At 40.0% G+C, this 13967-nt stretch overlaps 1 protein-coding gene across 1 annotated transcript; it reads left to right on the plus strand.

Annotated features, from left to right (window-relative positions):
• Window positions 1-2: 2 nt before the first annotated feature.
• Window positions 3-9681, plus strand: LOC135116282 (protogenin-like). Its single transcript, XM_064033644.1, has 16 exons — window positions 3-10; window positions 266-411; window positions 866-1005; window positions 1163-1432; window positions 1803-1998; window positions 2305-2481; window positions 2737-2925; window positions 3721-3908; window positions 4139-4268; window positions 4413-4570; window positions 5203-5430; window positions 5678-5828; window positions 6199-6374; window positions 6664-6799; window positions 8142-8254; window positions 9137-9681. Exons 1-16 carry the CDS (start codon window positions 3-5, stop codon window positions 9296-9298), a joined length of 2568 nt encoding a protein of 855 aa, XP_063889714.1. The 3' UTR covers window positions 9299-9681.
• The last annotated feature ends 4286 nt before the right edge of the window (window positions 9682-13967 follow it).

The following is a 13967-nucleotide window of genomic DNA, read 5'->3' on the forward strand; positions in this document are numbered from 1 at the left end:
GCATGTTCAGGTAAGGTCAGTCAAAAGGAAATATTATCACTCCTACTTTCATCGCCATTCTATTGGTATTTGGGTATTGCACTGGATTTTGACAAACTTGTGATCTGAAAATTGAATTTGTGTAGTCTTAATAAGTCTTGCCTCAGTACATATAGTTTTCTTAATGTTCATAAAGTTTGAATTATACATTCTTTGGCCACGTGGCTTCAGCTTAATAAGATAAATAGTACTTTTCTATGTGTGTTTTTTTATTATCTCTTTTAAGGTGTAAAGCAATCAATGACATGCTCAATGAGGAGTTTCTGAGCAACTGGGGCTACCTCACTGTGGTCCCTCGCAAGAATGAAGAGGAGGCGGTGCTGGAATGTATCACTGACGACGAGGAGCCTGACCTTCACTGGACGAGGATAGGTGGGTCGTGACTGAGTCTGATGGGACCACATTGTAATGTTGTACTACTCAATCATCTCCATGAATCCACATCATTTGTAGTGTTATCTTATTGCGTGGTGGTTTGCTTCCTTTACTACAGGATTACACATACATTGCCACATGTACACTTGTCACTCTGTGAGGGAAACGAAACTTCAGTCAGAGTATTCTTAGCTCTCAGAAGAGAATTAAACGTAATATACCGGTATAATATGAAATAAAAAAAAAATCTCTGGCAACCCATTAACCATATCAGTCTTTTATACCAGACCTGCTTCTAAAATTTACATTCACAATTACATAATTTCCTGATGTTTTATTCATTAAATACTGCAAAGAATGGTTGGTTCTCCATAACTCGCGTGCTTTGGCATTATTTCAACTTATGCCTGAGTTTTTATCTGTCTTTCAAGTTCATCTAACCTTACCTCAGATGAGACTCCCATCGCGAAAAACAGGACAATTAGAAAAGGTCAAGGGTCCCTAGTATTTCCCAGCGTCTCGGAACAAGACACCGGCGTCTACAATTGCACCGCCGTCAGCAAGAAGAGCAGGGACCCGATCAGTACTCAGGTACTGGCACTAGATTGTAAATGTAGAATTGTGCAAGTGATGGATACTTCAACGATATTGTGTATTTCAAATTTTTACAGATGTGTACGGTGTATATACAGTGTTTTTTTTTTTTTTATTATTATTGTTTTCATTACTTGTTCCTGTGCACATTCAGATGATCGAGTTCACTATGATGACGCCGCCGAGGGTTCAGCTCTCCATGAGCGTCAGCAAGCGCCCCGTTCCACTCAACACCAACGTCAGCAACGGAGAGACAGTGCGGATCACCTGCGCCACGTGGGGCACACCTGCACCCTCCATCTCCTGGTACAAGAATGGAATCCTGCACGTGGAGACTGGCCGCCACAAATTCACCAATAAAAATTCAACCAAAACCTTCAACTCGGAGGACTTATTCATTGGCATCATCATGTCCACAGACACAGTACGTGGCAGCTCATCGCACTTGTGTCTAAAATATTTAGTCACAATGGTTCCTAAAAATCCACATCCAGAATATTATGATTCTGCAGACTAATAAGTAATACTTTCTTTTTGCATAATTGCAGCAATTTAAGATAAAAAGATAACTTGTATTGTTTATTTCATTAATATTTAAGATATGCATGTACACCAGTTATCTAAATGTGTGCACTCTCGCGCTCTCTTGCGAACGGTGTCTTTCGTCGTCGGGTTTAGCCAGGGACTAGAATCCGCGAATTTGTAAGATGAGGCATCCAATTATTTATGTTTTTCATTAATGGGTATCATAGATATTCTTCTAAAGCACCCACCTCTTAATCCTTCTGCCCCAGGGCCTTTACCAGTGTGTGACCAGGAACAGGGCAGGTGTGGCCTCCGATGCTTTCATCCTTAACATTCCCATGGTGGCAAATTTACCCTTGCCTCCCGTCAACGTGAGTGCAGTGGCGATCGATCACGAAAGTGTGAACGTGAGCTGGATGCCCTCACCTGATAATGTATCCGGATACATCATCAACTTTATAACAGGTAAGCCTCGGAAAAAAAAAATTTAATTACACCTGAAACCTGCAACTTAACTGTACATAGAAAACCTTCAAGATTACAGTAAGCTAAGCCATTTATATTTTTTTCTTATTCATGAATATATGGAATATTTCTAACGTTTCTTTGTCTCCTAATGCCCCCTTACCCAGTACCATCACACACACACACACACACACACACACACACACACACACACACACACACACACACACACACTTTTTTTTTTTTTTTTTTTTTTTACCCATAACATTAAAGAACTCCAATAGTTATTTTACTGTGTGCCTTCAGATAAGCAAGTTCAGGAGTTGCAGTCCCTCACCAACCAGACTTTCGCTTCGGTCAACAAGCTGCTGCCGGGTCACACCTCCATCTTCTACATCAGGTCCTTCCTTATCAGTGATGGCTCGAAAAAAGGGCTGTTCAGTGAGGCTTCGAATTATATCACCATCAAGTTGAAAGAGGAGGGTAAATATCACCTAATTTTTCTTGGGCAAAACTAAGAATAGAAGAATGGAAAGCAGTCCAAAAGAGGATTTTGTTTTACAGGTATTGTGTGTGAATGAAGACATGCGAACATTGACTTAACATTCCGAAGTTATATAAAGAAATGTGTATATATTTTTGCAAGTTATAATCTCCACCCGTATTGTGATAAATTAATGCTAGCAATGCAGCTCTCTGCTGGTATATTACTATTAGTTTGTATAGTTGACAACACAGATAAAATCCGAATGCCGGTGGTGACGCTATACCCTAAATCGCCCACCAAACTGTACGCGAACTGGACCCTCGTGGAGTGCAAGACCAAATGTCCCATCATGCAGCAGAACATTCAGTGGAAGAGGAAAAGAAAACACTACCATCTGGAGGAGTTCTTGCAGCCAAACGTCACGGAGTACACCATTAATAGTAAGACTGTGTTGAAGCTTGATGACTTACTACTTGTGATGTCGACATTCAGATCATACTATTAACAGTTTATATAGACCTGACTTGGAGTGAGATCATATTATTATCAGTTTGTATAGAACCAATGGGGAGTGAGTCTTGCAGCCCTTTAGTCCTCATTAGGTGAGACAGATGTTTTGGACACCCCATACAAGTGCTCCTTAACATTCCAAGCTTATCTCGTAAAGCAGAGACAGTCCCCCACCTGGTGTAGTTGGCTTTGGTCTGCTTCTTCTTCTATCGACTATTTATTTTTCACACATCAAACACAAGCACACTTTTTGGCCTGTACTTCGCTAATTTTATATTTGCTGATTTTTTTTTTCTTTTTCTCATAATTACTGAAGATGTGTGTGTAGTTTTTCGTTGCACTTCATCATGTAGTCACAATTTTTAGACTTGTATTTGTACAATATTTGGAGGTAAAGTAAGCTCTTACACAGTTCGAATGTTTTTCTTTTTTTTTTTTCTTTTTAGTCCTTAACCATTCATGTCCAGTACTTTACAGCTCAAGGTGCGAGCGAATGGTTAGAGTAACAATGGCTCCGTGCTTGTATCTAGCCAAAAATATATTTGAATTAATGTATAACAATGATGTACTCGTATCTACATGCAGGAAAGGGTAAGAATTGTCCTGCCACCCTCTCTATCTTCATGTCTCTCCTCTCTCGGGAGATAATCATTGAATATGGAATGTTATCAGATATGAATGGTTTCAATTTACTGGAGAATCGATGTTATTTTTCGTTCTGGCAGATCTGCAGCCAAACAAATCTTACAAAGTGAGAGTCCTGTTGGCCACCAGTGCTGGCTACCCAGAACACATGATTCGGCTGCCCTGGTACACCGTCAGGATGCCACGCAGCAGCTCTGACTTGCCACGGGATAATGTCTTCCTCATCGTTCATCTCTCCACTTGCAGCCAGAGGCCCACCGAGGTCTTGGTGAGTGCCGTTGTTGAACAACAAACGCCCTCTCGAAGTGATAGCTTTCGTCTTCAATAGTGTGAAGAGGTGTACTTACGCGGCTATTTAACAACACTGTCATAGTTAACGCTTCAAGTAAAATCTTCAGTTTCTTAGGAGCCTTTCCAGGATTCTGTGACTTGCACTCACTATTTCTACATTACCACATTAATGATACTCAGGATTTATGAATCTTATTTTTGCCACAGGTAAATTGGACGCTGGACGCCTCACTGCAGAAGGATCTTGCCAATTATCATGTGTTGTATAACACCTCCACCTCTGTCTGGCAAAAAGAACTCCCAACGACCGAAACTTCCCTAACACTCACAGATCTAGGTAACTGTGATAGAAATTAATGAAATCAGTGAAAGATAACAGTGCCCTTGTACATTTTTCTATATCCATGATAATTTGTTTAAAATTTCACATACTTAACAAAACTGAACCGCTGCTATATGTGTCATGTCTCTTATCCTAAAGTTCCGAGAACGTGTTACGGCGTGAAGGTCCGAGCCACCTACAGCACCGGGCGAAACAGCACCGAGTCTTACCTGAAGACCATCTGCACACTGCCACAGCCTCCCCACATCCTCTCCCAACACTCCAACACCAACAGGATCAAAGTGAACAAGCTCAGGGTTAGTGTTTATTCCCAGTTCTTTTTACAATCTGTTTTATAACTCTTTCTGTGAAATATGTACGCCAATGTCTATCTATAAGACTGTCACATGATCAGCTGATCTTTATACTTATAGTCTAAATTGATAATTGAGGCTTTGTTTTATTAAGGTATATATATTTTTTTAACTGCTACATCATCTCTATCATCATCACCACTATTATCATCATCATGACCACCAGCACTGCCGCTATCATCATCATCATCATCATCATCATCATCATCATCATTCCTCCTTCCCTGCACTGGACAACTCCTGGGCATTACCGTAGCATTTACATATTAGTATCATGACCTAGTATCTCATCATGCATACTACTTCATATTGTTCAGTGTGACATTTAGCATTACTCTTACATCAATTTTAAGTGCTTTTTTTTTTTTTTGTCTAGAACACAAATCTTTTTTTTTCACAGATCATTCTGTTCACAATATCTATTTTCATGTCTACCTTACATTTCCAAGGCCAAGAGGTCGAATTAGGCGGAAAACTTATGATAAAGCTTAATTTTCTGCATTAGATTTGAGGAACGAAAAAAAAAAATGTGAGAAAAGTATTACCCTTCATGCTAAGTCCACCTTCCATCACAGACCAAGGTGCTGAACACTACCAGCATGCGCATCACCTGGAAACACACGCCGCGGAAGATCCAGGTCGACTTCTACACCATTAGGGTCGAGAACGTTGAATCAGACCCGAACAGCCAAACGGAAACACCCGAAGACAAGCGGAGTGAGGTGAAGGGGACGCATTTGGAGGCCGCGGGAAGAGGTCCTCGCAGCCCACAGCCGACGAAATACGAAGATTCCCGAGACACGGTTAATATAAAAATATGTACATTTGGTGACGTAAATATGTAACATGATGAATATATAGTTAGTTATGGTATCCAAACTGTGCTTCTCTCTCTATGTGTGTGTGTGTGTGTGTGTGTGTGTGTGTGTGTGTGTATGTGTTGATAAGGAGTCCCACACCATGACACACACACACACACACACACACACACACACACATACAAATCCCTGCAATCGCTCGCTAACACCTGCACGCTATACGCTCCTACAGGACCATGAGGTCAAGCTGTACCGAGTCACCAACCGGAAGATGACGGTGACGAGCCTGAAGCAGGACCACAACTACAAGGTCACCGTCACGGCCTCCACCACCACGCTCACAGGTCACTCCGCCACCACCTACGTCACTCCAGATGAAGGAGGTAAGCACCGCGATTTTAATGCTCAGGACACTGTTAGGAGTGTGGCTTTACTAAATAAAATGAAAAATTAATAAAAATAATAATAAAAACACCATCACCACCACCGCCACCGCCACCACCACCAACAACAACAACAACAGCAATGATAAAATAAATATAAGTTTCATGTGAATAGAGTGAATTTATACAGTGCTCCTTTGTGTTATCTAAAAGTTTAACAAAAATTTAATGCCATTTTATTTGACTCATATAATGTGCATCATGTTTAGCATATTTAAGAAGCAAACCCCCCTGATATCATCCATTGCTTGAGAACCATGAAAAATGTAAAACAATAAAAAAAGCCTCTAAATCTCCATTCCCCATTCAGTTCCCACGGCGCCGCTGAACGTGACGTGGGTTCCTGCAAGCCCGAAAGATGCCGTTCTCACCTGGAGCCCTCCACGCCTCATCAACGGCCGTTTAGTGCACTACCTGGTGAAATTTTCTCACGATCAGCAAGAGTGGCGCAACCAGACCGTCCCTCCTGACTCCACCACCACTCAGGTTAGTCCCGCAGCTCTCCACCGACGCCCACTCACTCCTCCAGGCCACCTCTCTATCCTCCATTACCTTCCGTCCATTTCGTTTTCCTTACATGAGAGTCACAGAAAATATTAAATAAATAAATGAATGAATTGAGAACTGATTGAACATAAAAGGAAGAAGAAAAAAGATTAAAAGGAGTAGGACGAGGAGAAGGGGTGAAAGGAAAACAGAGGCAGGAAAGAAGTTATATATCAACAATGACCATTAAGTAGTGGCAACTGACCGCCTACTTCACGGCTACTCTCAGATCCAGGACTTGGTCTCCAATACCAATTACACGGTGCTCATTGCTGGGAGGACAGGGAAGGGCGTGGGCGCCTCAACCACTGTCTACATCTACATCCGGGCAACCCTGGAACCCGAACTGCACAGAAATACTGAGTGTAAGTCTGCTGAGCGCTCAACTTTGTGCTTACACTCATATTCCCCTAAACTCTCCCTTTCTCTCTCTCTCTCTCTCTCTCTCTCTCTCTCTCTCTCTCTCTCTCTCTCTCTCTCTCTGTTTATCTATCTCGTTTTATCTGTCTCTATCTTTGTATCTAGCTGTCTACCTACCTATATATCTATCTAGCTATCTATCTATGTCTTTATCCGTATGTATGTGTGTGGGTGTGTGTGTGTTGGTAAGGGTGCCAACATAGCTCACTATTTTTTTTTTTTTATGTAGGAAGGATACTGGCCAAGGGCAACAAAAATCTAATAAAAAAAAAATGCCCACTGAAATGCCAGTCCCTTAAAAGGGTCAAAGCAGTGGTCAAAAATTGGTGGATAAGTGTCTTGAAACCTCCCTCTTGAAGGAATTCAAGTCATAGGAAGGTGGAAATACAGAAGCAGGCAGGGAGTTCCAGAGTTTACCAGAGAAAGGGATGAATGATTGAGAATACTGGTTAACTCTTGCGTTAGAGAGGTGGACAGAATAGGGGTGAGAGAAAGAAGAAAGTCTTGTGCAGCGAGGCCGCGGAAGGAGGGGAGGCATGCAGTTAGCAAGATCAGAAGAGCAGTTGGCATGAAAATAGCGGTAGAAGACAGCTAGATATGCAACATTGCGGCGGTGAGAGAGGGGCTGAAGACAGTCAGTTAGAGGAGAGGAGTTGATGAGACGAAAAGCTTTTGATTCCACCCTGTCTAGAAGAGCAGTATGAGTGGAACCCCCCCAGACATGTGAAGCATACTACATACATGGACGGATAAGGCCCTTGTACAGAGTTAGCAGCTGGGAGGGTGAGAAAAACTGGCGGAGACGTCTCAGAACACCTAACTTCATAGAAGCTGTTTTAGCTAGAGATGAGATGTGAAGTTTCCAGTTCAGATTATAAGTAAAGGACAGACCGAGGATGTTCAGTGTAGAAGAGGGGGACAGTTGAGTGTCATTGAAGAAGAGGGGATAGTTGTCTGGAAGATTGTGTCGAGTTGATAGATGGAGGAATTGAGTTTTTGAGGCATTGAACAATACCAAGTTTGCTCTGCCCCAATCAGAAATTTTAGAAAGATCAGAAGTCAGGCGTTCTGTGGCTTGTCAATTTATTCTTCATGTTCATAATCTTACATGGAAATTCTGATTGTTCATTATTTTATCACTGTTTCCCTTAATTAAATAGTATATGTAGATATGCCTGTGTAACTTATGTGTTAAGTCGCTTCCGAGGCTGTGTGCCATGTACTAACTGCTTTCCCTTTCGTGTGTGTGCGCGCGCGTGTGTGTGTGTGTGTGTGTGTGTGTGGCAGCAGTGGCAGTGATCAGCGTGGTGTCCTTCCTGGTGATAGTAACCTGTGTTGTAGCAGTCTTGCTCTGCCTCAGGATCCTGCGCCTCAGAAACAACTCTCCGTCAGTGTTTCAGGTGAGTGTCTTGTCCAGCTCAGTACCATTTGTGCTGCTGCTACTACTGCTGATGGTCATGATGCTGACGATGAGGAGGAGATTAATCATAATGAACGTGCTGTATTTTTGGTTTGTTGCCTATGAATGAGATGTGAATTTGCTACAATACCAAAAAACTACCCATGAGTGATGCCTCCCCTAAGCAAGCATGATTTAAATGAATGCTGAACTCATGCACATTTTCGTCTATTAATAATTAGCTTTTGAATAGAGGCAGATTCCAAAATAAACACTACAGAGTTCACTACAGCTGTTGATTCCCTTGCTGCCTTAATCTGCTTGTTGAGGATGAACCGGATGACCATAAACATGTGAGTGATGTGTGGTGGTGATGAAGTAGTAACTTTTAGGGTAATGGGACATGCCGCATGGTGTACGTCAATGGGGTAAAGTCCTCAGGCAGGGATCATGGAACAGAACCTGATGATTACAGGCCCATGCTAGCCACTCTACCTCCCGCCACACAGAACCAACACTGAGATACGAAGGTAAGGAAGCTTTAACCCTGCCAAAAGTAAGCCGAATGAGAGCGCATGAATCCTTAATGATGTTTTGTCCCTTTTCTTGAAACTTTTTTCGTACAGTGTAAACACCTGATAGATGTTAATTAGAAACCCAAGATATTCATCACCCCTAAAGAATTAATGACAAGTGTTAATGTTCTACAGGGAGGTCCTGGTTCGCATGACGATGGCATTGTGGCTGACAGCTTATTCGACCCCAGTGCAAAATGAACCAGGTAGCGTTTAGCTCTCACTCTTCTGCTGTTCCATACGAGTCACTCGACTAGGGGTGTGAGTGGTGCTTGATGCCACCCTTAACTTTCCCTTCCCACCTCCAGGATGACGGGACAAGCGAGGACATGGGTCCTTTGCGGGACGGTCTCAACCACCACAGGATGCTGGACATCTTGGACGACATTGACGATGTTGATGACGGCTCCAAGAGGTTGCTGCAGACCGTTTCAACAACACAAGCGGTATTTTTCAAGAATATGAAATAATTCAACCTATGGTCTATGTATAACTCCTCTCAGGTTGACCACCACTCCTCACCTGATGGCGCTGGGGTGGCCCCAGCAGTTTCCTCCTAGAATTGCATTCACGGGTGAAGGCACGGGTTTAGAGAGTACGAGTTGGGGGTTTGAGGAACCCCATCCAAGTAAGAAATAAATGTATATTGGGAGGGAGTTTAACTTGTGGCATGAGATTAAGATTAATACTTAACTTTGGTCAGAATTTACTTGTTGATACTAATACGAGACAGGTTCTGGACCTGGCCATCCCGATGCCACACCAAGTATTGCCCACCATCATGTGTCCGCACTTCGTGTGATGAAAGTAATCCACTGAAATGAATTTTATCAACTGACAAAATGAAATGGGACTGAATTATATATATATATATATATATATATATATATATATATATATATATATATATATATATATATATATATATATATATATATATATATATATATATATATATATATATATATATATAGACACACACACACACACACACACACACACACACACACACACACACACACACACACACACACACACACACACATGGGTTACACTTGTATCACACAAGCAGTTGCTCTCCATCATGCTATGCACCGATCCAAAGCCAGTCTCAACAAGCCTTATAGGTGAAATAGACGACTTTTCAAACCAGTAAGTCAGTTATCACGCCAGGTATGGCCACTATCTTGGTTTAGAACACTTCCTGAAGGGCTAACAGCTCCTGCTAGGCGTTACGCTGCAAGCAGAGCCAAAAACTCTTATTCCAAGCATACATATATCAGTGATAGTTTTATATCACCTACAGAAAGCAAGTCCCGAGTCGCCTCTGCTACTTTTCAATGCACACATTCTCCACAGGTCGAAACTGGAGACTTGTACAGGATGACCCAAATACGTAGAATAGCATAAGAAAATATATTAGTTATTGGTTATACTGTAACACGGACTAGTCTGAGCTCCCTTGCTACCATTATTTCCTCGACTCCCTTATTAAAGAGAATGGGGACTTATTTTTCAGCACCACGTTTTGGGTTACATTTAGAAGGCTTCATCACCTCATGTAGATAAGCTGATTTATAGCATTGATTTATAGATGTACCGAAGTTTGACAGCCGATGGGTTGGCGATGGGCATGGATTGTTTCCCCGAGAGCAACTATGAATAGTTTCCCAAAAAATTATCCTTGGCTATGTAAAGTGAGTAGTAGGTGCGTGGGTGTAGAACGTGATAGTTTCTCTTCCTTTGCATCCTTATGGAATTTATTTTGTTTTCCATAGAATATTTTTGATACATTATGGGAAGGGAGAAAAAAAATATTTCCTGCAAAACCTAAACTATCATTTCCTTGTATCTCCATTAAAGATGTCCCCGCGCCAGTCTGACCCAGAGGCACGCCGTCTTGTATCATAGTGTTTTCATACCGTACAGTTCTTCTTTCTAGGCTTAAGTTCAGTTTCACTTATTCATCATAGATCGAATTCGTAACTTTTTCCACATAGTTGTGCTGAGTTTGGCGTCTCTGAGCAGCGTCCACGACGAGCCATGGTCTTGTGGCGGTGAGGTCCCAACACTTGGTGGGAGGCAAAAGTTCTGACCTGGACGAATTCAAGGATGTTTTCAGGGTGACTTAAAGATGTTCCATGTTTCAAATCTCACAGAAATGCCTCATACCGTAGTTAGAATTTATTGACATGTGGCCTCATAGTGTAAATATATAAAATGTCTCAGGAAAGCCAGGTTAAGAAGGATAATTACCTGGCGTAAGGGATGACTTGTTCACCTGTATTTCGTTATATATGCTGGAAAAATACTTGTTACTATTAAATCAAAGAAAATGATGCATCTTAAAACGACGGACATTCGACCAGCGCAGCCTCTCACAAGTTACTGCCAAGCACCATTCTCTTACAACCATTCCTAAACCAATAAATTGCATTTCTTTTCCTGTATCCAAGAAGAAAATATGCACCTTGTTGCTGAACATTTCCCGCTGTATCCACACTTTGAAGACTTTCCTAACTGAACATCTGACTTCACATTCTGAGGGTTCTCTGCTCCTCGTGTAGGGACGTCTTCCCAGGAGTCGAGAATGACCCAAGTGGCCGTAGTACATATAATATTATCTTATGCGAGAACTGGTTCCCGTGTGGCGGCAAACCAACCACCACTGGAGGGTATCCATGTTCAACTAATAAATGACAGTTCCCCCCACCCAAAAAAAAAAGTGACCACCATACACAGCAAGTTCAAATAATGCCATTTTTAAAATACAGGCTCAACATATTTATGCCTCTTGGCATGTACAAGTTCATACCACTTTATAACCACTTTATAATGACATTTGATAGTTCCATCCTGATGTATGGCTCTTGTGTACTGGATGAGTGTGTGGATGTCTCTCGGCGTCAACAAAGGGTTAGTAAGTGTAAGTGGTGAAAGTGCACAAAGGGGTGTTCCTATACCGTGGGTGGAGTACTGAGGAGGAGGGTAAACAGGAGGAGGAGGAGGAGGAGGAGGAGGAAAAAAATAATACTAATACTGATACTAGTAATGATAATAATAATAGTAGTAATTATAATGATAGTAACAATAATGACAATAATGATTAGAAGAATCTGAAAGGAAGTGGAGGAGAAGGGGACGCAAGAGGAGAATACAAGGAATAAAAGGAAGAGAAGACAAGGAAAAAAATGAAAGTATGGAAGAAATTAGTTACAAGGAAAAAGAAGAGGAACAACAAAAAAAAAGGAGACGAGGAAAAAGGAGAAAGGCAAGAAAAGGATAGAGAAAAAGGAGGAAAAATTAATGAAATATGAGGAAGATAAGAAGATAAAAGTAGAAAAACTATGTAGACAAAGAAAAGGAGGAGGAGGAGGAAGAGAAGGGGGAAGAGAGAGAGAGAAGAAGGGGGAGGGGAACAGTATAAGGATATTTTCAAAGGAAGAATATACACCAAATCCTTCTCCCTGCCTTGCACATCCACTAACCCACGATTGCAAGGAAAGTAACGCGTGCAGAGAGAGAAAATAAGTACGAAAGGAAACAGAGGAAGAATAGCAAAAGGAAAAAATGAAAATAAGAGTAAAAGGAGAAAAAGCATTGTAAAGAAGAGAGACGGAAAAAGGCGCGAGAGGAAGCATGATAATGTGATTGCTTCATATGCTCCTCGCTCTTCTGATAACTTCTGTGGCAGCTTCTCTCTCACGCAAACTTCCTTCCATACGTGCTCCTTAACTGGCAAGGCAGCCAGCACCACACGCCAGGTGTGTCTAAATCCCTTTACCCGAGTTCCTCCTCCTCCTCCTCCTCCTCCTCCTCCTCCTCCTCTTATACTCTTATCTTTGTTATCATTGTAAAGCGAACACACCGTTGCTAAACATACGCAGTCATTTAATTTTAATTAGATGCTGAAATACATTGTTTATTTATTTTTTTTTTTTTCATTGCGACAAATAATAATATCTTTGCTTGGAAAAAAAAAAACTAAATTATAGTGTGTAAAAAGAACAATTTATCCTTCTCAACAAATTACGTTTTTCACACACAGATATATGTAATTTTTTTACAACTTATTTATCGTTTTCCTTTTATTTTTATATTCTTTTATGCTCTTAAACAAATTACATTTTCCACACATATTCATAAACCTGCAGCATTTTTTTCTTTTGTATTTTTTGGGGGTTTCCATCTTATTCAGCAGATTACATTTTTTTTTTTTGACACATACATTATTTTGATTTTCTTTTTCTTTAATCTTTTTTTTTCACGTACTTTGACTGTTTTCATCATTGTTCCCTCAATTCTCTTCAGTGGCGTCTCTCGGAGCGGGCATTACTTCTTCAAGAGCAAAGGGAACCTCTTCAAGGCGACTGGCAGACATATCTGCCGCCAAGTTTAGTTTATCACACACAGAACATCCATAATTATATTGCGTGTTATATATATATATATATATATATATATATATATATATATATATATATATATATATATATATATATATATATATATATATATATATATATATATATATATATATATATATATATATATATATATATATATATATTTTCGTTTCTTAAAAAATTATTTTTACATCTACATTCATTATTTTACTACATATTTCCTTATTTTTTTTCTTTTTGTATTACATCATATTCGTTTTCTCTTTTTTTTCTTTTTTTTCGCTTTGTTGTTTTACATTTTTTTTTTCATAAAATTATTTTCTTGCTGCATGGATAACAGCATTCAAATTTTTGTTGGTAAAAAGAAATTCATCACATTTAACTCATGCATCCATAATGTCTTTCTTTTTTCTTTTTATTCTCTTCAAGGAGTTATACTTTTCACTTATTTTTTTTCTTTTTAGTTCTTTTCTTTGTTTCATTTTATCCTATTGCACAAGTAACTTTTTTCACACAAATATCCATATTTTTTTCTTTTTTCTTTATTTTTTTTTATCTTATAAGTTACGTTTTTATTCTTTTTATTTGCTTTTATTATTTTTTTTTTTTCGTTTCCTTATTCTTATTCATCATCATCATTTTTTTTCTTTCTATGTACATATTTTTTTTCTACAATATAGTTTTTTTTTCTTTTTTCTTTTCTTTATTTCATCCTCTTGAACATGTTATGGAT

The sequence above is a fragment of the Scylla paramamosain genome, chromosome 31 (assembly GCF_035594125.1).
Source record: "Scylla paramamosain isolate STU-SP2022 chromosome 31, ASM3559412v1, whole genome shotgun sequence".
Classification (NCBI taxonomy): Eukaryota; Metazoa; Arthropoda; class Malacostraca; order Decapoda; family Portunidae; genus Scylla; species Scylla paramamosain.